This window comes from Rhinichthys klamathensis, unplaced genomic scaffold, assembly GCF_029890125.1.
Source record: "Rhinichthys klamathensis goyatoka isolate OS25496 unplaced genomic scaffold, OSU_Roscu_1.1 h1tg000167l_1, whole genome shotgun sequence".
Taxonomy (NCBI): Eukaryota; Metazoa; Chordata; class Actinopteri; order Cypriniformes; family Leuciscidae; genus Rhinichthys; species Rhinichthys klamathensis.
Genome location: NW_026606698.1, coordinates 501,973 through 526,500, shown reverse-complemented (window position 1 = coordinate 526,500; position 24,528 = coordinate 501,973). Strand labels below are relative to the sequence as shown.

The window sequence follows — 24,528 nt, the reverse complement described above, 5'->3', positions numbered from 1 at the left end:
AGGCAGCGTTGTAACATTTACATGATGTTTACCATAATTCGGTAACACTTTACATTTAGATAAAAAAGTTATAGACAAACTTTAAGTTCTCTTGAAAAAGCCTAACTAGAAAGTTTTAAAAGCTTGAAGTTTGAAGGTTTTCAATAGGCTTTATGCCGAGCGTCACGTGACCAAACCGGAAAACGGGTCTCATTGCATCCGCTTGTCAGAGAACGGTTAACGGCTGTAAGAACTAACTACGATATCTATGGATTTTTAAGGTAATCAGCTAACCTACTAAGTTCACTTTGTTATTGGTGTTTTATGCTATTTAAATATCTAAACGTTAGTGTGAAGAAGAAAAATTAAAAAAACTTTTAAATATCAATCTGCACATGCGAGGGACATTGGTTATGCTCATTTTTGCTTGCTCCTTTTAAGTTATCTTGAATAAAACCGCAAAAAATGTCATGAAGCACATACAAAAGACCTGAATCGGAAGCGATGTGATCTGTTTTCCGGCTTGGTCACGTGACTCGACAGCCTATTGGAAAGTTTAGTAAGACAGACATTGTTTAGGCTTTTAAGGAAATTTAATTTTGCCAAAAGAAGAACTTTTATTCTAAGTAACCTAAATGTTATTTTCAAATCAGTCTACTTCAGTGTGATATTTAACCATATTATCATGTTTAACACTGATAATTTTAATAATTGTAATGCGATTTTTCAAATATAAATCAGAGAATATCATATGTTTGGGCGGTTGACGGGTGGATTATTTATTTTTAACAGTGGATTCGGGGGACTCAAAGTGCACCAGATTAATGAATTTATCTTTAAAAATTACAAAATTTTCTTCCGGGGGGGCATGCCCCCGGACCCCCCTAGAAGTAGGCCTACTGAGATACACCTACAAAAATAATGTGGGTAACACAGTAGGCTATATGGTGATCTACGAAAAATAAACATTTTATTATCTAATTTAAATACATGGTCGGGATTTTACCACCTCCGCCTCGTTTTCAACCAAAAACCCTGCATGTGCAATATAAAGTAGCCTACTGAACATCTGCATTTCTTTCTTTCTGTTTTATTGCTTTAAAAATAAATTGCATATTAAACCAATTAAGCAAAAACCTGTCAACAAAAGTCTGAAGAAAAAAACTTGACATGATTCTGTCCCCCTCACTTTTGAAATGATGGCTACGCCCCTGCTCACACCCCCCCCCCCCCCCCCCCACACACACACACTCATTCTTGTGCTATCTATCTTTATGAAGACATTCATTGACTGCAATCTCTAGCTCCTTACCCAAACCCATCACAACTAAAAGCCTAACTTGAACCCTGACCCTAAACCTAATTATAACCTGATCCCTAAAACCAAGTCTTGACCCTCAAACAGGCCTTTAAAGGCTCTCAGAAACTGAGGACCAGCCAAAATGTCCTGACTTTACTCTCTTTGTCCTTACTCCGATGGTCTAAAACTCAAACCGGTCCCCAAAAAGATAGTTGTACACACACACACACACACACACAATAGCATATATATATATAGTTCATTTGCAGGTGTTTCTTCAACTTCAAGCAATTTTATGCCCTGAAAGTTGTCATATGAATGCCACTGTCATTTTATTTTTAATACTCAAATGTATTTTATATACTGATTTTATAGTTTTAACTTTGTCCGTGATACATTCTCAATCTTAATACATGAAAATTCACCATACAAACATGATTTTAAATTATAACTATGGTCAAATAATGAAATAAACTGTAGAAAATATTAAAAAAATATATTTAGATTTTTTTCACACAATAAATGCTGAAAAAGTTTTTACACAAAATTGTTATTTTCACCGCAACCAACAATACTAACCCTAATCGTGTTTTATCAAAGGTAGACAAAATAGTTTGAGAAATATCAAGGTACATCACTTTTTAATTATCATATTTAGTTTATCAGAATATTTAAATTATAACAGAATGTTTTATTGTGCATCATTTCCAGTTAGGCTGTAATTTTGTCAAAATATGCAAAACTTTAAATATTTAATCGTGTATATTCAGGATACACACAATTATTAAATTACTCTTAGCAAGAAAAAGAAAAAAAGAGTTGGACACAAATGTTTCAAATGTCATTTCCACCACCAATGATGAAATGATGGAAATAAAAATAAAATAAAAATTGATGTCGCACTCGCACATTAGTAGTAGGCAAATGAAATAAACTAGTGAAAGTGCAAGTTTATTTTCTAACATCCACAGGGCCAAAAGTGCTAGAGTTGGAGAAACACTCACATCTGTTTTACAATTATTTTTTCATAATTATACACAGCTGAACAATCAGGGATTCAATAATTGCTGATGAAACAGTAAAACAGAGCAAAACATAAGAACGTGGAAACGGGGAGCCATCATCACGTTGATATCAGACAGAAAAAGAGACACACAGAGCGATTAGCATGTAAAGGACGCATCAGCATTTTCCCTTCGCCTCCTCCTGCAGTGAAAAGACAAACTCAACTCTTTGTAGATAAACAGATGAGCAGCATGTTTTGTGTTAACTTTATCAATACCTTACAAGCGGGTCGCAGGACTCTTAACGCTTTAAAGACAGCGGTCAGATATGAGTTTATCTGAAGAGAGCCTCACGGAGAGAATCATAATACTGGTGAATAAATATTACAGGTACAGTAACTGAAGCCGCCTATAGAGCTCATGTAGCCCCGCCCCTTTTCAGCGCTGCGCTTGTTGTCTTTTGACTTCCGGTTTGTATTTATGAATGAACTGCTCGTTTTAAAATCTTCCCGGTCGACTGAACTTTGTTAAGACATCTGCATTAAACATTACAATCCTCATGATAACTTTCATTAACTCTACATTAAGTAAATCCACTTTAAAAGCTAGTTACTCCTGGACAGCGATGCCATAGAGATATACAGAGCGACCGCAAAAACGGAAGTTCAAAGACAATATTTTAAAGATGACGGCGCCCTCGTTTCTCTGGCGCATAAGGTCTATAGAATCATGATTATGACATTATCACTTAAAAAGGGTTTGAGTTGCTAAAGCAGAACCGAATTTTATCCATCGGGATTTGACTGGATGGAAATATGTTCAGCTGTGATATTATTACTAGGGCAACCCTAACCCTACATATTAAACTTTAGCACATAATTCACCGCACACTGATTGTGGCATGAATGATGCCTTAAATAATGAGGCTTACTTTTCTAAAGAGAATCATTTTATATCATCCTATCGCCTAGCCCTAATCTGACAACTCATCTTTATTGGAAAATAAAAGTATTTTTCAGAAATTCCAACACTATCTCACGAGCAATTCGTACGAGGTGGCTAATTTGTACGAATTCATACGACCTCACTCGTACGAATTCGTTCGATTTGTCTAAACCCCAATGATGGGTAGGTTTAGGGGCGGGGTCAGGAATTCAGACGAATTGGGCAACTCGTAATGTACGATTTAGCAAAAATCCTACACGAGTGAGGTCGTATGAATTCGTACAAATTAGCCACCTCGCAAAATACGCACAAATTGGCATGAGATCAGTGGTTTAGTGGTTTGCATGTAAACCCTTTAAAACAGGTTTTTATAATTGTTGATTTGTGGCACTTTGCTATACAAGTAAAGACAGATTGTGTTTGTGCGCTGATTATGAACACAAACATGTTGGATCAACAATCCACAAGCGTGTTGGTGTTTCTGGAAGCTGAGCTAGTTTACTGTCCTTTATCCACCTGGAACGGTTCATTCCCCGGGATGGGATGGGATGGGGATGGGGATGGGGGGGGGGGGGGGTGACCTTGCTCAAAGCCAGAGGAAGGAACAGATTAATAGGTTGCTGTAGAGTAGACAACAGGCTCACCCTCACAGATGGCAAGATCCGCCAGAGGTCGATACAGATGAAAACGTAGCTCTTCACAGGGAGGTCAAGTGCCGGGTTACGCTCGCATCACATGAGACCCATGAAATCTGATGGCCACGGCTTTGGGGGGAAACTTTGGCCACGTTTAACCACAGTCACCCTTGGTTGCATGCAAATCAGAACGTGTTTTTGTGCAAAATGAACCAGCCAAAAAAATTAAATAATAAATGCCACAGACGAGGTCAAATGGAGTTATTCACTGGGACTGGAAAAAAAGATGTGCAATTGAAACTGCCTACAGTATGTAGAGCGTTTCTAAACAGCCATATAAACGCTGCAATACTTTAATAAGCATATGCTGCGCACACAAATAGTGGTTACAATTACACTTTAAATAACACTGAGAAATCATTCGTTTTCAGCACTGAATGACATATAGGTTGCCTTATCCACCATCTTTGAGTCAGTCAGAATGCATTCTGGGATTGCCGTCTAGTTAAGTTACCTATATTGCCTTAAAGAGATAGTTCACCCAAAAATCTAAATCCTGTCATCATTTACTAACCCTCAAGTTGTTCCAAACCTGTATGAGTTTATTTCTTCTGCCGAACACAAAAGAAGATATTGTGAAGAATGTCAGAAACTAAACATTTGTATGGACTTTTTTCCATACTATGGAAGTCAACAACTGTTTGTATTCTGTGTTCAGCAGAAGCAAGAAATTCATACAACTCGGAACAACTTGAGGGTGAGCAAATGTTGACATTTTTGGGTGAACTATCCCTTTAAGTTGCCTTTTTAACTCTTTAAATGTACGGCTTTCCGTGTTTTCACTGTTATAGGGTAGGGGGCGCTATGACACATCTACTGAAAGAGCACAGAATCTCCTGATCAAAACACAGAAGAAGCAGAAACAAGCGATAGCACATGTAAGCAGAAAAACACGATCATCAACATTAAACAGCAGATTAATCGAAACGGTCTAATGTTACTGAATGAAATGTCGACTCAGGTCGAGCTACAGGACTGTGAAGCTTTGAGTGTGTTTGACTCGATCTACTCCATCTGTGTTTTGATCATCGTTCTGAATCCCATCTGGATGTAGTCTTTGACAAAAATGCGATTTGATAGTTTGTTGATAAAAGTTTGATAGAAGTGTTAATAAAAAAAAAGAATGCATGAAACCACAATAAAACGTTTTTGGTAACACTTTACTTGAAGGGGTGTGCATAAGACTGACATGACACCTTCATAAACATGACATGACACATGAAGGAGGTTTCATGCATGTTTATGACCGCTGTCATTAAGTGTAATTCGCTGAATTATCACATTTTTAATGCAAATATGACATTGTTTGAGATGTCTTTGTCATGACAACTTGACATTACTAAGACAGCACAATGACATAGCAGATTAATTATTAAATTTAAGAAACCAATAGCTTTATGGGTTAACATTACATTAAACTGTCATGTGGTTGGTTTTGACATTGGCTGTCATGAAGCCATTATAACATTTTAATGACAAATTCAATTTGTACCACTGTAGTTGAGGTCAAGAAAATTATTCATGACACAGTTATAACGGCCTCATGACAGCCAATGTCAAAACCAACCACGTGACAGTTTAATGTAATGTTAACCCATAAAGCTAAGTGGTTTCTTAAGTTTGATAATTAATCTGCTAATGTTATGTTTATGACATATTTATGACAATTTATGTTGTCTTGGTAATGTCAAGTTGTCATTACCAAGACACTGACAGGTAATGATGTATTGGTTTATGTCAAGTTGTCATAAAGACATCTCAACCAATATTTGCATTCAAAATGTCATAATTGAGCGAATGACACTTAATGACAGTTGTCATAAACATGCATAAAACCTCCTTCATATTCATGACATGTGTCATGTCATGATTATGAAGGTGTCATGTCAGTCTTATGCACACCCCTTCAAGTAAAGTGTTTTACCACGTTTTTTATTTTTTATTTTTTTTTTATTTTTTAAAGCCGCGGCTCTATTCTTTCTTTTGATATATTGCATGTTCAGATACTCATACAACAAAATATTCTGGGGGCCATGACAATTTTGTTAAAATGATCAAGAATGCTGGCGGTGGCTGGCAACTTAAAAAAAAAAATGCTGGCGGGGAAAGAGTTAAAGAGCCGTCTCGTCAGGAGTGCACCTGTGACACCTGTAAGTGCTGTCTAGGTAGGCCGCTCCCTAGGTTTGAGAACAGAGTTTATCTCTCCAGAAGAAGCTTCCATTACCCAATGACTGTGTAGAGAGTGGCATCAAGCCTTCTGTGATCTCTGATAGGACGGTCTAGCGTCAGGCCCCTGTCCTCTTTCTCCCGTCTCTGTGTGTCTCTTTCTCTCTTATCGTCTCTCCCCTGCTCCACACTCCTCATCAATCCCACATTTCACATCCAACTGAGCTCTGATTGGCCCACTGCAGTCATCAGAACCTGAGACCATATGGACCCACCCGACCCCAAACCACTCCACTTTCTACACGTTCATAAACACTTATTATATTACTCATAATCAAATTTTACTAGCATGATCATTTTCTAACAGACAGTTTGTGCTTCTGTATCTTTAAGACGTGCATATCAATATGACCTCATTAGAGCAAACCAAGTTACTGAATAGGTGTTTATATTTCAGTCATAACAGTTGAAACTCGAAAAATTAGAATATGGTGCAAAAGTTCATTTATTTCAGAAATTCAACTTAAAAGGTGAAACTAATTATATAGACTCAATACATGCAAAGTGAGATATTTCAAGCCTTTATTTTGTTATAGTTTTGATGATTATGGATTACTACTTATGAAAACCCCAAATTCAAAATTAGAATATTGTGAAAAAGTTTTCATATCTGTAAGCCATAATCATCAAAACTATAACAAATAAAGGCTTGAAATATCTCACTTTGCATGTAATGAGTCTATATATAATATATTAGTTTCACCTTTTAAGTTGAATTACTGAAATAAATGAACTTTTGCACCATATTCTAATTTTTCGAGTTTCACCTGTATGTTAATGAGCTCATGTGCACTTTAATACAGTGGACTAAGTGACTAAATCAGTGTTGTTATTGTTAACTAATGATAAAATTATTAGTTTGTTAATTAAAATAAAGCTGAAATAAGAGAAAATATAAATATGAGATGAAAAAACAGTCAACATTTGTGACTGTACCTTTAAGATGTCCATATCTAAGAAGTTCCATATTAAAAATCATTTTCGTTAATTGGAGTAAAGCTGAAATAAAATAAAATATAAATATTTCATATAAATCTTATATATCTTTAATGAAAATTAGAAATGTTTTCTTGCCAAACATTTGCAACTAATTGACCAACTAATTGAAATAAAAGAAGTTTAAGTTGACGAATGAAACTGACTAAAACTGAAATAAAAATAAGTTAAAGCTAAATAGAAATATAAAAAAAGGACAAAAGCATGTGATAAAATTTTAGATAAAACTGAAAATATAAAAATAAAAGCTAATTCAAAATGTTAATAAATACTATATTTGTATATAAATAATCCTAAAATAACACTGAACTGTATGCTTATGTATAAAGATGTTATGTTGTGTATGTCTACATCAAACTCTTCTACTTCAAAAGAGGAAGAAAAATCCTGTTTTACATGATATATGACGCTTTTAACAGATTTTTAATAGCCCCCCAAAAAATCAAATGAACAATATCATGCAAGTTACTTCTTATAGGCTAGTTGTGTCCCTTTGAGTCATGAATGCTCCTTGTTGCTGCAGGTTTGTGTGTGTGTGTGTGTGTGGCAGGTGTGCAGCTCACCTGGGGCCTCGATCAGCTGTTTATATATTCCCAGGAACGCAGACTCCGCCTCCTTACTGCGCTGGCTCAACGCAACCACCTGCAGCAGAGAGATGAGCTCATCAATCTAGCACACACTTAAGGGCCACGCAACACATAAGAAAACATTACAATCAATAATTCTGCTCCATATGTTGATACCGCAGAGCTGCAAATAAACTTTGTTCCAGTACTTAAGCGGAGAAAAACATTAGTATGATGGCTCTCGAGGAAAACTGTCTAATAAACTCACCAATGCAACAAAGCATCCGATACTGCGACAAATATACCAGATACTCACACTCATCACAACTCTCACTACGGGTACGCTTAGAGTTAATTCTGCAGGATGTAAACAGTGCATTATGGATGGCTTAATAATACTTTTGGCAAGGTGTGCAGTAGCGCACTGCACAGAACACTGTATCTCACAATGAACTTCCACTTCAAGTCTGATGAATAAACCATAAATAATGTCAACTGTGATTTTTCCAGACTTATTTAATTGAACGGCTAAAAGTTAAAATATTTTAAAACTGGACTGCAAATTAAAACTAAACAACTCCAATGTACAAATGGTCATGTGACAAAAATTTAGCATACTGTTCAAAACATTTAGCTTTGTATAGTGCATAGTGTTTCACAAACACTGTGTGTGTGTGTGTGTGTGTACGTACATGTTTTTCTATCCCGGTGGGGACATAAACCTGAATGCACACAAACTCATGGGGACTCGTGTCACGCATGGGTAAACACACTTATAAATCATACAGAATTATTTTTTTTGAAAATGTAAAAATGCTAAATGTTTCCTGTGATGGGCAGGTTTAGGGGTAGGGTTAGTGTAAGGGGACAGAATATACAGTTTGTACAGTATAAAAACCATTACGTCTATGGAGAGTCCTCACAAAGATAGTAAACCAGACCTGTGTGTGTGTGTGAGACAGAAATGAAGAGGAAAGTGTTGCTGACAGCTCTGAGTCTGTGCTGGACCACTGAAGCCAGGTCAGATTCAACCACAACCTCGCCTAACCCGACCCGTCACCCCTGCTATTCTCCTCTCCACAGGTGACTCAAACCAATTACGGATTCATTTAGAAAGAGCGGGAGCAGAATGGGCCGCCACCTGGCCCCGTAGAGAGGGCACCTGTGCCTGTGGATATGTGGGTTAGAGCTGCAAAGACCACACAGAAAACCTCAGAAACAACACTCGGGCCGTCATTGAGATTCAAGTGCACACTGGAGGGGAGGTTACTGCTCAAAACCCTGACGGGACGCTTGCTGCCCATGTGAAATACGAGCAGACAGGCCTGCGGGTGAAGCGGGTTTGATGCCAGTTGTGATGCGAGGAGAGAGAGACTCACAGCGGCTGTGACTCAAATCAAACACAAAGTCCTTTATATTCAAATCAAGCCATTAATGTTTGACTCAAAGGATGTTTTATACTGAAGTAAATCAAAGTGTGTTGGGTGAAGAGAAGTCAATGGCTGCGTTAGAAGACTGCATACTGTGAAGTATACGCGAGTGAAAAGTGTCTGGGTCATATTTCAGCCCACAATCAAAAGAAGATAAACACTTTTTTTTTTTTTTCAGAATTAACAACATTGAAATGAGTCAATACACCATCAATACTTCCAAACGTGTTTTTGTCTTACCCTGATTCACTATGGTAAGGCTATTATAAGTGTTTATATTTCAGACCTGTCTGGATGGTTTTCGCGGGAAATTGCGTACATGCGTCGCTCGCCCGTGTGTGTCTCGTCATATCTGTAAATAGAGAAAAGTTGCTCCGGCTTCTTTGACGCTTGTCTGTTGTGGGAGTGACAGAGGTTAGTTGAGTGTGTGTGTGTGTGTGTCTGGTGGGAGTGGCAGAAGTTAGTTGAGTGAGTGAGTGAGTGTGTGTGTGTGTGTGTTCATGTTTATATTACATTGTGGGGACCAAATGACCCCACAAGTATAGTAAAAACTGAAATCACCTACATTGTGGGGACCAGCCAGCGGTCCCCATGAGGCAAACAGCGTATAAATCATACTAAGTAATGTTTTTTGAAAATGTAAAAATGCAGAAAGTTGTGTGTGATGGGTAGGTTTAGGGGTAGGGTTAGTGTAAGGGGACAGAATATACAGTTTGTACAGTATAAAAACCATTACGCCTATGGAGAGTCCCCACAAAGATGTGTGCTTGAGTGTGTGTGTGTGTGTGTGTGTGTGTGTGTGTGTGTGTGTGTGTGTGTGTGTGGGTGGTTAGTCTTCACAGCGAGCGAGAAAGGTTGACATGGAGCTGCTAAATCTCCAACCAGAGAATCACCCGTTTAAAAGAAACGGCGAACAGAGGAGAGTCTGCTGGAGAAAGAGAACGAGACCGAGCTCGTAATAAAACAAGAATCAACATTAGCTTGGCTTTTCAGAGATGGAGAGAACTGAGGGATGTGAAATGTTGTTAAAGCGACACAGAGATGATGGTGGTTTGATTATTTAACAGGTCAGTAAGGTGTTTTATTGAAGCTCTCTAACAGAGTTCACTGTAAAGCATTATCTTTTGTTGAAGATCATTTCATTATGGTTATTGTAGTGTTGGGCTGGAATTTAATTTCAAGGAGATATTGTGTCTATTAATAGGTAAAGTAACGTCTTCAGCTAGTCAGCTTGAGATCCTTTCCATCTAAACTGGTTAAATCTCTTAAGCCTATAGTGAATCTTTTATGATAACCATATTCATCCGCACAGTCACGCAGAGCAAAAGCACAACCAATGTTCTTCTGCAGGGCCAAAAGTTACATAGTGAACCTATTTTTCAGACGCACTGAAAAAAAAAATCTGGTGTAGAATTTACTTTGAAATAATTTTTACTCAGAAATTGCTAGTATATTTCACTAATAATTATAAAGGAATGGCAAGTTACACATTGAGACGTGAAATTTTGAAGTACACACTGTAAAAAATGTTACTGCTATTTAATTAAAAAGATTGTTAACAATATTACACATAATATTTTTGAGTATAAGGCTTGATTTCTTTCATGGAATCTACCTGAATAAATCATGTAAAATCCCCTTAATTATTTAGTCTGTGATACAATGAATTTAATATTTTTTGTGAAATATGCTTTTTTATTTTAAGTTGACGCTCAAAAGTGTGTGAATTAGAGTGAATGGAAATAACCTGTTTATATTAGACTTTTAGTTATATTGCATTATTAAAAGTCTGTTAGCACACCTCATATTCAAACTTGTTACTGCACTAGCATTATAACAAAGTTTTAACTCAACGAACAAAGCAAAATGCTTCAAAATATCACTACATGCAGTTATTCACAACCTTATAAGCCCAACTCTTCTGCACAATGGTAACGATCAAAACTTCAACATAATAGAAACTCTTTCAAATGTCAAACATAACTGAACATTAAACATTAGCAGATGTTTCCCTTTACTCAAAAACACATAAAATAACACTTAATTTCAATATTTCCTCTCCATTGCCAGCCATGTGCAAAGCATGCTGGGAACTAACAATGGTGTCTCTAAATAAAACCGCATAATTGAGCTAATTCTCTTAAAATAAATTGGTAGCCCTTTTTCCTTAATTTTATCAGCTTAATCGGTTCCTCAATTCAAGCCTCAAAATTGTGTATGTTTCCTTAAAATAATTAGGAAAATGTATCTCTTGGTTTTATTAGTGAAATGTTCTCAATATTTTCTATACAACACTGAACCACAATTTTCTTAACAAAATATACACAATATTTTTAATTATCACCTTTATTTTTTTAATGAAAATTACAAGACCCATGATTCATTTTTTACAGTGCAGACTGAAATAGTATTTTTTTTGTTAAAACGTATTCTAATAATCTCTGATTCATCTCTGATGTGTTTATAGAAGCCTAATACAATGCTAAACAAATTATAAATGAATTATTTATGCGTAAAAATAGTTTTTGCTAGTTAATTTAGGCTGATTGCAATTTTAAAAGGTTAATTCATTTATTAATTTCACCACTGCATCATTTTTTATTAATTAATTAAAGAAATCAATCTGAATGGTTCTAAAAATAGGTTTTCTTTTCATGCAAAATATAATTTATTTTTATTGGTTTTGAGGTGAAATATGAGCCAGGTATTTCTTCATGAGATTTATTGACACTGAGAAATTAAAACCTGTAGGCAGTATTATGTAAAACACCATGCAACAAACCGTAGTATACCATTTAATTCAGTAGCATTCATTTATAGCATACTATATTCTGCGTGCTGTTGCATGCTGTACGTTTAGTCAAATGCAGTAGGAAAATTTGCATTCTGCACATATATATTACTATATATACTGCATTTATACTTTCCTTGAAATAGCAGGCATGTCATTCTGAAGCTGCTCTATAAGCATCATGTCATGTGAAGTGTGCCGTACCCTCAGTCCTCTTCTGCCGCTGCCTCATGAACTTCATGCAGAATCCAGCGGCACTACAGGAATCAATACTGATACAATAGTCTCCCGCGCTCGCTGTCTAAAAGCAATTGTGTTTCTCTCTCTCTTTTTTCAAAGACATGGCCTTCAGTTGCTCCATCAGCACTGGAGCTCTCACATACAAAGAACACAAGCCAGTAAACGCAGAGAAAGAGTGTGTGATGCTTACTGTGAAGACATGTTAAACTAGGCAGAGCATCTGCTGATCTGACCGCTTTAATCAATGCTGCTTCTCAACACTTGCAAAACCTGCAAATAGTTGCCTAAACACTCCTCTCATCTGCCATTGGTCAGACAAAAAAATAGTCCCACCCCAAACTCATGCCATTGGTTGAGTCAGAACTTGACATGTCGAGCTGCTCAAAACAAACAGATCAACATTAAAAAGTTATTTATTACCCAAAAAAAGATACTTTAAGTTGGTATCTGATACCTCTTTCAGTGTTCAGAATCTTATTGGAGACACAAAAATACGCACATTTATTTATAAACTTTCTCTTTCCTACAGCATCAGGACTGAAAACATGAATGAATTGCACACAGACTGTCTCACATATGGCCGGATAATAATCACGCAAAGATAAATCCCTGTAATTCTGCAAGAGACAACAAACATTTCCTTATGAATTTACACAAGATGAAGAGCCATTCCAGCCTTCATTTGTCAAGGGTATAATGACTTATTAGACGAAAGCATCATCACCATCATCATCCTCATCATGTTAGATTTGGACATTTTTACGTACCTCTCAGAGTTCTTCATCATCTCTTAACGAGAGAACACATAGATTACCTCCAACATCACACCATTAACCCGTCAACTCCAGCGCCTAGACATCAATCACACACACACACACACACACACACACACACACGTGTGCATGCGCTGATGTTAATATGCACGGGACGCCTCCACATCACTGATCCAGCTACCGTCTCTCCTGAGTCCAGACAACATACGACAGCAATGTTTGTGCTGCATAAAATCATATTGAATATTAATTTAGATGGATAACTGAGAAATATTAAAAGCCTCATTTCATGAGAAATCGCATTTACCTTGATCTTTTGAAATGTGAATTTGATGTACTACTAAACATTCTGTAACAATTAGAGTTTAAAACGTCCTCTTTTGAAATTGAAATTACATTTTTTTGCTTTAGGAAAATTGATTTCTCCTGTATATAAACTAACTACCAATCAAAAGATTGAGGTCGGGTTTTGAAAGAGTCTCTTCTGCTCACCAAGGCTGCATTTACGGTAGTATAACAGTAATATTGTGAAATATTATTACAATTTAAAATGACTCCAGTCTTCAGTGTCAGATGATCAGAAATCATTCTAATATGCTGAAACATTTCTGATTATTATCAATTTTGAAAACAGTGCTGTTTCATATCTTTGTGGAAAACCGTGAATAGAAAGCTCTAAAGAAATAGAAATCTTTTGTGACATTACTGTCACTCCTTACTGAATGAATAAAAGCATTAATTTAAATAAATAAGTCTTACTGACCATGATCTCCACGGTCGGACATTGCTAACTAGTGAAAGTTCAAAAGGCCAGAAGTGTCTATAGTTGAACCAGCCGTATCTGACACGAGCCCTATAGTAATTCTTTGAAAAGTTTACAGTAATTTCTTCTTCTAGTTTGTAAAAGCAGACCTCAGCACTGCGCGTCTTCTAGTACTTTATAATTACAGCTTCAAAGCGCAGAGAACTTTAAGATACTTCTTATAGTCCCAAAACTTCAAGTAGCGATCTGCCAAATTTCAAAGGTATAATTTAGCTTTTACATTAAACACACTCCAGCATTCATTCATTGACTAATTTCTCATTTGCACAAACGAGGGGAAAAAATTCAAATGCGTGACTGCCAAAAGCATCTGTGGTTGGATCCCATAATTAATTTGAAAAACAGAAACTATGCTTAATTTTCAAAATCTGTGAATGTGTTTTCACACACGTGCAACTTGTGTGTGTGTGTGTGTGTGGGTCAAGAGGAGCACAAAGAAATCAAGAAAAGTCAGTGTACAATGTGACAAAAAGACAGCATGAGCCAGGAAGACTCCAATTAGCAATTATACACTCATCAATTACAATTATCACAACTGGTGATTATGCAATTAGCAGAATCATCATGTTTAGCCTTGATGGCTCAACATTTAGGATGTGCTACGGAAAGAGTTTGGGTTCATGAGGACAAAGAGTCAGATTGAGTGACTTAATTCAAAACTACAAGAAAGTTAAACACAATCAGTGTGAATTAGACATTTTTAAAGGGATAGTTCACCCCAAAATAAAAATTTGCCATCGTTAATTTACTGTTGTGTTGTTCTAAAACCTATAAGCTGTTATTGTTTTGCAGAACGCAAAATGAAAAGTTTAGAAGAAGAATCATGGTTGCACATTTACAATGAAAGTGGACTGATGCTTTCAAGCTTTTAAAAGGACATACAAGAACCATAAAAGTCTTTCACTATCACTATATTTCAAGCCTTCTGAAGTCACACGATAGCTTTGTGTGAGGAACAGAACCAAATTTAAGTCCAAATTTACAGACTGTGCTGGAACTCTCACTATAGACAATTACATAATCTTTTATTTAGGAGTGAACTATCCCTTTAAATTCAGGTGCGCATACAATTATCTACACTTTTGTTGATTTTCCCCCCTCTGAAATCCATATATAATGTTTCTTGCACCAAAGCAGTTTATCAGGACTATTTTCCAGGCTCCCTGTAAGCATTAGAAATAAACAGGCTGTTTTTGCTACTGTCCCTTTAAGACTTCTATAATGCAATAATGAATGAGTCTTTGCAGTTTAGTTTCAATAAACGTTCTGTGTGAGCTGGAGAGGGAAGGAAGTGTTAGTGTGTGTGTGTGTGTGTCTATATAGAGTACATCAATCTTTCATTTGGATCAAAAGAGCTAAAAAAAAAAAAAACAGTTGTCCAAGATATGAACATTTACACTCTTGCTACACAATTACTGAAACACACACAAGTGTGTCTGGTGCGCGAGACTCAGGCCATGCGTCAGGTTGAGCTCCTGTAGTGACAGTTCAGTTCGCTCTATTATGTGTTCACTTTAATAACAACCGCTGGATATAACACCGTCAACACACACACACACCACATAGAGGAGGCTGTATTATAACAAAGCACAAAAGGATCAATCCACTTTTACATTAAAATGACATCTACATGAACATTCTCATCAGAGTGACTCAAGAACGTCCAGTTAAAAATGCTACAGTTATTTTCCCAGAGCACAAAAATTACAGCTAAATACATATACAGGAGACCGGACTATTTGTTACACATAATCCACGGTTTAGTTTTGAAAGTGAATTTCTGTATAGACACAAACCTTAATGTCTTTCAACCAATATTGGCCAGAAAAAAAAAGTTCACTAAAGTGATGTCCACCAATAGTGGGGCATGTTGTCATACTATAAGCCAGGGGATGCATCCAGAATTTGTTTATAATTGTATAAATATAAAGAAGATTCTCCAGTCCGGTCATCCAATCCTCCACTCCAGTCCATTACACAGGAAATAGTCAATGCGAAAAAGTGATAAAAGGTTATTTTGACAATAACGGTCCACAGAAATAATCACATGCGTAAGGCAAACTATGAGTTATCCAGCGTCATAGTGAATCTGTCTGAACAGTTTGAGATGGACTGTGTGAAAATGCAGCTGCCGTCTCTGAGGCGCAGAGAGAAATGAGCAACCGAAGTCCTGACACATATCCAGTCCCCGCGTCAATTCCAATCAGCAGCCTGTGTCACTCTCACACACACACACACACACACACAGCCGACAGTCACAGGACCAGCGCAGCGCTGGTGCAAAACTCAAGCCTCGACGAGAAGGACTGCCCAATGCCCCGGGGCAAGCTTGAAAGACACTCGGGACAGTTGGTGGAATAGTGACTCTCCCGATTGGGCCAATGCTGCGTTGTCATAAAAGTTTATCCTTTAAACATATTTTTAAGTCTTGCCAGTTTAAGCATTCAAGCGCTTTTAAACCATTCAAGAGCAAGAAGATGCGAAAGAGAGCTCAAGTCGGGTCTCGCGTTCATGCTCTCTTTCGCGTCTTCTTGCGCTTGAACGGACAAAAATACTCAAGTTAAAAAGTCCTAAATTAACATAAACAGTTGTGAGAAAATCGAATGTCTCAGATCTGTGTCATGTGCGTCAGGTCTTAAAAGTATCAGCAGCCTAATAAACCTTTTGCTGACTGTGTCGTTAAAGGGGTCAAAATTTTCTTGATCTTTTGAAATGTAAGAGGTCTTTGTACCATCAAAACATCCTGCAAGTTTCATGGCTCAAAACGTCTTCCTCTTTATAATCAAAGCGTTTAAATCAAGCGCCAAAAACAGCTTGTTTTGATATTGGGTGACCTGTGATCAGGGCCGTCGCTAGTGGGGTGAAAGGTGGTGACAATTATAGGGGCCCCCGCTGCCCAGGGGCCCCCACAAAATCCAGCAGTTATACTATTTAGGCCCCTGTAGTATGAATAATTCTAATATTTATATTAGTTGTATGCCTGAGATTTAAATGAAAACCACAAAAACGTGCAATTTGGGTAAATATTTGTCCAAATATCTGCTTCTCTTACCTCCATAAAAATGGTTTAGTCCGACCTAAAGTATTTATTAATTATTCAGTCAGAGTCAGTGACAAACATCAGATGGACCCAATAAGTAAGTCCCACCCCAGCTCGTGAACAGAACCAATCAGAGTTGAGGCGGCAGCCTGAAGTTAACGATGAACTTGGTGGAAGAGCAGGAGACTAAAAATGTCGGGGAAAAGAAAACATAAATCAGGGAACCAGAAATGCCAGGAAAAGACGGAGAGGGAGGCAAGGAGAGTGGTTGTATCCCAGTCGATCAAGACGTTCTTAAAGACCGGTTATATATTGTTATTTCGCTGGGAATTAGAAAACTTCCGTCTACAGTCTGCCGTGTACAGTCATTTTTTATTATCGGTGCGCGCCACAATCGACCGAATGATTACGTGGTCTAAATTCCTGTCTTTTTACAGTATTGTAACTAGAGTTTTAAAAAAATTACACGAGTCACGACGCATTGCATTATGCATCTGACCTGCCGGCTGATGATATTTAAAACATCGAGAAAACACGAATACAACACACTGCACTTGGATGAATAAATGTATTCGCTTTATTTAATAATATTACCAGTTCCATATTATCTTTATTAAAAAATAAGACAATGAATGATTTTATTTTTTTAATTAGACTGCATTCTTGTCAATTTCTAAATGTTTACTTTTTGATTTATGAATTATAACAGACTGATGGGGGAAAAAAATTATTACTTTTTAAAAATTGGTTTTATTATTATTTAACAATTTCTTGCTTTTTTGTTAGTTTTTATTAGTTGTAATTTTTATATAAACATTTAATTTTTAAAATAAAGGTTTTACAACAACATCACCATCTTCTGTTATGTGGTCCTCCATGTTCATCTATTGTACAGTATATGATATTGGTGGAGGGTGGTGGGGGCCCACATCAATGTTTTTTCAGGGGGCCCCGAATCCTCTAGCTACGGCCCTGCCTGTGATGTCACACTGGCAAATACATTTGCATAAGCCTGCCTCCAGAGCAAGGCATGGACGAATAGTTATACATCATCGCATCACAGGCCCCGCCCACTGGCGTTCAGTCACTTAACGGCGGACACCAGATGCGAGCGTCGCGTCAAAAGCAAACAGAAGCCTTTATGATCACTGACGCTGTCTACACTGGATACAGCATACAGATGCCGTTCACTTTACTCCTCGCTTGAGATGGTGAGCCTCTTACAGATCTCAGTTCAGCTCTAAATCCAGACGAGATTCACAGGAAGAGATGATAAACCCTGATCAAAGTCATCGAGACTCAACCCCTCTACACTCTATAGAGCACCACAGCTACAGTACTGAAACTAACCCACATGCACAAGGAGGAGCGCACACGTTGAGAGACGTAGAACTAACAGTATCTTTGTGCAGACATTTAGATGTTCTCGCACCCATTAAAATCTCTTTGGAACATCTCGGATCAAGCTGGAGAAGATCATAATCAGGTTTTGTTCACATCAGTCCCAGTCATGAAAGCAGACAGAGACAAACTGAATACTGAGCCATTCATGTTCATTTCTCAACTTAACCTTGCTGGAAGATGCAGTAACTACAACCACAAAAGCATCATTTCTTATCTCTCCATTGACAGCCATTCAAAAGAAGCTGTTTATTTTCACCAGGGATTATAAACATCATTATTTATAAACCTGTTGGTTCTACTGTTTATTATTTAGATAAGAATGATAGACGGATGGATGGATGGATGGATGGACGGACGGACGGACGGACGGACGCACACAGGAGTGACTTCATCCTGGCCTGTGAGTGAACCGAGGGCCGGAAACTGACCCTCAGGAACCTCAAGAGTTATCGCAGACGAGACCCAACACACACACCCCGAGCCGTTTGGAGCAATCTCTCCATGTATCACATTACACCGCTCATCCATTATGAGCACTTGTGTGCCAGTCAAGGTGAGCCAGCGCCGTGGAGAAGGGAAGAGAGGGTCTGGTCCGTGATGGATGGATCTGGCCCGCCACGGCTCCTCTCCTCTCCCTCACGGAGCTGGTGACTTTCCAGCCAGGCAATTATCATTGCAGAAGATGTAATAGCCTAATTAATTACCAGTGTCAACGCTGCCTTTGTTTCACTGTAACAGGACATCACGCCAACAGAGCAACCGCTCAGAGCAGAAAAACTCTGATGAACGAGAGGCTCACGGAGCACAGATGATGGTGAGGAGAAACACACACACACACACACACACACGGCCAGTGCTGAGCTAAAAGCATCACCTTCACTCCACCAACACTAACATCACACAAAACCATCCTAAACTAACCTAAATCTTTCTGCATTTATTACCGCATTTGTTTTGACAACTTGTCACGTTGTAGAACAGCACAAAATCCTCTTTCAAGGTTCTTTAGATTTTATGGAGTTCTCAGCAGGGTTGTGCAGCATTCAGAATTGAATTGAGATGCCTTTTAAATTTCAAATAAGCTCCAGAAATTGAATTAAATTTTAATTAAATTGAGCTGGCAAGCATGATGCAAAACTGTAATTGAGATAGATAGATAGATAGATAGATAGATAGATAGATAGATAGATAGATAGATAGATAGATAGATAGATAGATAGATAGATAGATAGATAGATAGATAGATAGATAGATAGATAGATAGATAGATAGATAGATAGATAGATAGATAGATAGATAGATAGATAGATAGATAGATAGATAGATAGATAGATAGATAGATAGATAGATAGATAGATAGATAGGACACATGATTACTGGTATCTTTTCCATAGAAAAAAAATATTTCATTAGTGATATTCTTTCAGATGGGTTGAACACATTGGGTCAATCCTCCTGACCTTAGGCCACTAACAATAAAGTACCACGGTAATTCCCTCAAGCGTAATGCAAATACCATGGGTATAATTAGAACAAGGTATCCATCAGACAGCATCACTGTGTAGTGTTGACCCAGCACCCTTCATAGTGTAATTAATTGGCAGCTAACACACGTCTTTAAGCGGCCCGTGAAACACCTCAAGAGGGATCCAGCTCTCACAGACCACTGGAGCCCAGCAGAAAGCACTTTATAATAACGTCAAATGTCGCAGCCAGCCATCGGAGAGTGAAATATTATGTGTCAGGTCTGTCACATTCCCTCCGTTTTTACATCAGAGCCGAAGCGTCGGCACACAGGCAATCGGAAGGCAGAGAGAGAACACAAATATAGCGTGGCAGTGGCGGGAATTACTGTGACTGATGACGTCTCTACGTCTCATCTCCAGCTAAACGTTCAACACAAACACAATAAAACGGCATCTTTGAGAGGAGCAGCTCTAAGAGTGTGTTTGTAGCTGTAATCCGCGCGGGCTGACTCGTCTCCGCTCCTCGGCTCACACACACGGCGAGGGGAGTTTTGCATAATTAATGACTGTTGATGTTTCCAGGTAGTCGCCCGGCAAATTCACTTCAGACCGGCTGCCACGATCACGTCTGCTTCGAGAGCGACACCGGAACAGACAGCTAACATTACCGCCATAAACAAGGCAATTTTGTACAGTGTCTTCTGTCATTATTGTGAAGTGTTCAGGGGCGACAGTTCGAGTCACTTCGGAGATGAGAGTGCGAGGAGAAATGATGAAAAAATAAAGGCGACGCCGAGTGCTTTTCTGTGTTGGCAAACCTACAGAGGCTTCAGCTCCTTGTTTAGTGAAGCTTCAGTGAACTTGAAGATGTCAGCAGAGAATCTTTTGTGCTGTCACAGGAATACGAACAGATACGCAACGCTCGCAGTACTTGCAGAAATAATGTATTCATTGAAATGTAATAGGGATGAGCAAAACTATATTTTCATAATAAGTCAGGAGAGTCTGAACAACCAGTAATTCCCCCTTCAAAAGTCTGACATCATGTGGACACACATGAGATAAATAAAAGCAGTTTTATTAGGGTTAATCCATCTCTAGTGGTCCAGTGGGGCTTGAGCATTTATACTTTCTAATTATTTTTGAGTGATTAAGTATCATTATTGCAAAACCACCAGTTTTTGGTCATTAATGGAAACCTCAATATCTGTTCTCAGGATTGGAGCAAAAACTGACCTCTAGAGCCCATTTCAAGGTGCATATACAAACAGAAACATTTAGCACATTCTTGTTCTTTAGACTTATCATTTAAGAGCAAATGTCATGACCCAGATTACTCATGGATCCACATTTAGGGTCAAATCACAATGGGGAAGCCTCAGTCCCAAATCTTTTTCAGGGAGCACCTATAGTATAGTCAGTGTGTGTGCAGAAAACTTCAGGTTGGAGGCTTAATTGGAGGCAATATTGTTGTTATGATGAGGTGGAAGCAAGGAGGAAGCAGGATCCAATTGCAGCACACTTTATTTAATAAACTCAAACTACATAAAGACTCTGGCTAGGGCACCAGACTCAGGAACAGAACCACCAACATCAATGTTACAACAACAAGAACTCACAAAGACTGGACTGAAACACAGGGCTTAAATACAAGGCCAAACAAGCTAAACAAGATAACAAGGGGGCGTGGTATACATGAACACAAACGAGGAGCGGGAAAACTGAACAGGACTGAACCAAAAGCACAAAGACAGGGGGAACACAGACAGACATTACAACATAGCCCCCCCTCTATGGGCGGCTCCCGACGCCCATCAAAACTAGAAACATAGTTCGGGAGGGTGGTGGAGCGGAGGCGGTCCCGGGGGAGGGATGGAGGGCCAGGTCCGTGCAGGGAACGGGACCGGGGTCTTGCGATGGCGGGCCTGGGCCATGGAACATGGGCGGAGCAGGCTGCGCAGGCAACCGGGGCAGAGCAGGCGACCAGGGCAGAGTAGACCCCTCGGGCGGCCACGGCGGTGAAGACCCCTCGGGCGGCCACGGCGGTGAAGACCCCTCGGGCGGCCACGGCGGTGAAGACCCCTCGGGCGGCCACGGCGGTGAAGACCCCTCGGGCGGCCACGGCGGTGAAGACCCCTCGGGCGGCCACGGCGGTGAAGACCCCTCGGGCGGCCACGGCGGTGAAGACCCCTCGGGCGGCCACGGCGGTGAAGACCCCTCGGGCGGCCACGGCGGTTAAGACCCCTCGGGCGGCCACGGCGGTTAAGACCCCTCGGGCGGCCACGGCGGTGAAGACCCCTCGGGCGGCCACGGCGGTGAAGACCCCTCGGGCGGCCACGGCGGTGAAGACCCCTCGGGCGACCACGGCGGTGAAGACCCCTCGGGCGACCACGGCGGTGAAGACCCCTCGGGCGACCACGGCGGTGAAGACCCCTCGGGCGGTCACGGCGGAGAGGACCCTTCGGGCGGCCACGGCGGAGAGGACCCTTCAGGCGGCCACGGCGGAGAGGACCCTTCGGGCGGCCATGGCAGTGCAGCCTTCACAGTCCCATCCAGGGTCCTACTGCCCCCCCCCCCAAAATTTTCTTAGGGGCAGCCATGGGGTCATCAGCAGGAACAGACACCGGCGCAGGATCAGCGGGCTCTGGCGCAGGATCAGCGGGCTCTGGCGCAGGATCAGCGGGCTCTGGCGCAGGATCAGCGGGCTCTGGCGCAGGATCAGCGGGCTCTGGCGCAGGATCAGCGGGCTCTGGCGCAGGATCAGCGGGCTCTGGCGCAGGATCAGCGGGCTCTGGCGCAGGATCAGCGGGCTCTGGCGCAGGATCAGCGGGCTCTGGCGCAGGATTGGCGGACACCGGCTCAAGTGTGTGCGTAGCCCACACACACCACATGGCTGTGGCCATAATGGCCAGTGTTGCGGTCACTGAGGGCTCAGGCGGCGCATGCGTGACGTGAACGGTCTCTGGCTGGGCAGACGTGACGTGAACGGTCTCTGGCTGGGCAGACGTGACGTGAACGGTCTCTGGCTGGGCAGACGTGACGTGGACGGTCTCTGGCTGGGCAGACGTGACGTGGACGGTCTCTGGCTGGGCGGTCTCTGGCTGGGCGGTCTCTGGCTGGGCGGTCTCTGGCTGGGCGGTCTCTGGCTGGGCGGTCTCTGGCTGGGCGGTCTCTGGCTGGGCGGTCTCTGGCTGGGCGGTCTCTGGCTGGGCGGTCTCTGGCTGGACGGTCTCTGGCTGGGCGGTCTCTGGCTGGACGGTCTCTGGCTGGACGGTCTCTGGCTGGACGGTCTCTGGCTGGACGGTCTCTGGCTGGACGGTCTCTGGCTGGACGGTCTCTGGCTGGACGGTCTCTGGCTGGACGGTCTCTGGCTGGACGGTCTCTGGCTGGACGGTCTCTGGCTGGACGGTCTCTGGCTGGACGGTCTCTGGCTGGACGGTCTCTGGCTGGACGGTCTCTGGCTGGACGGTCTCTGGCTGGACGGTCTCTGGCTGGACGGTCTCTGGCTGGACGGTCTCTGGCGTGAAGCTCTGGCTGGACGTGGCTGACGTGAAGCTCTGGCTGGACGTGGCTGACGTGAAGCTCTGGCTGGACGTGGCTGACGTGAAGCTCTGGCTGGACGTGGCTGACGTGAAGCTCTGGCTGGACGTGGCTGACGTGAAGCTCTGGCTGGACAGGCTCTGGCTGGACTGTGAGCTGGCAGGGTGCTTCATCAGCCAAGCCCACAGTAAATGCCGAACCACCTAAGTAAAGGGCCAAGTCAATATATCCCTCTAGGGTCCAGCCAGTATAGTTATCCGGCATCAGCCTGGCAATATCCACATCCAACCCGCTCCAGAACAGGTCCATGAGCTCAGAGTCTTCAAAAGATCCCAGATGGCAGCAGTTCAAAAAGTCCCTCACGTACCTCTCGATCGGCTGGCCATCTTGAAACATTGAGGCAAGAAATCTTCTTAGTGCCTGGTTGCTGACTGCTGCTGGATCCATGTTTGGTGAGTTCTTCTGTTATGATGAGGTGGAAGCAAGGAGGAAGCAGGATCCAATTGCAGCACACTTTATTTAATAAACTCAAACTACATAAAGACTCTGGCTAGGGCACCAGACTCAGGAACAGAACCACCAACATCAATGTTACAACAACAAGAACTCACAAAGACTGGACTGAAACACAGGGCTTAAATACAAGGCCAAACAAGCTAAACAAGATAACAAGGGGGCGTGGTATACATGAACACAAACGAGGAGCGGGAAAACTGAACAGGACTGAACCAAAAGCACAAAGACAGGGGGAACACAGACAGACATTACAACAATTGTGCTTTGTCTAATCTGTGAAGTCTTTCTAACATGGGCTGTAACACTCAACAATTTTTTTTGCACTACATAAACAAAGAAAATGATGCAAATAATGAGAATGTTGCTGGGAACTTTGAACACAGCAGGTGATTTGAGGTAAACCTCTTGAAATTTGCTGTTAAAAGCAGGATTATAAGTGTTGAATATAAAAACAATAAAAAAATTAAAATGTTTCCGTCACTTAAAATAAATGTTAATTGAAACAATAAAATATAAAAACAACTTAAATTTATTTTATTTCAGTTTTAAATTCTGTTTAACTTGAAATAAAAATTAATAATAAAATAATAAAAACTATTTTAAAAAATAACTAAAATGCTTTTAATTTGTGAATCATTTGTCACTTGAAAGAAAATAAATATAACTGAAATACAATCTTTAAAAATATTAGAAACATTTCTAACTGTAACATGTAACTAAAACTACAATTGAAATAAAAATGTATACACATTATGTAGGCTAGACATAAAAAAAAACACTAATAAAAAATACAA

The 24,528-nt window shown here is 40.3% G+C and overlaps 1 protein-coding gene across 2 annotated transcripts in view; it reads right to left on the bottom strand.

The window, feature by feature from the left end:
* cux2b (cut-like homeobox 2b) overlaps window positions 1-24,528 on the bottom strand; it is a 180,622-nt gene that overhangs the window by 47,958 nt on the left and 108,136 nt on the right. For both annotated transcript variants that reach the window (XM_056259351.1, XM_056259352.1), the window contains exon 4: window positions 7,709-7,787. In XM_056259351.1, coding sequence (XP_056115326.1) covers window positions 7,709-7,787 — 79 coding nt within the window. The remainder of the gene's footprint in view (window positions 1-7,708; window positions 7,788-24,528) is intronic.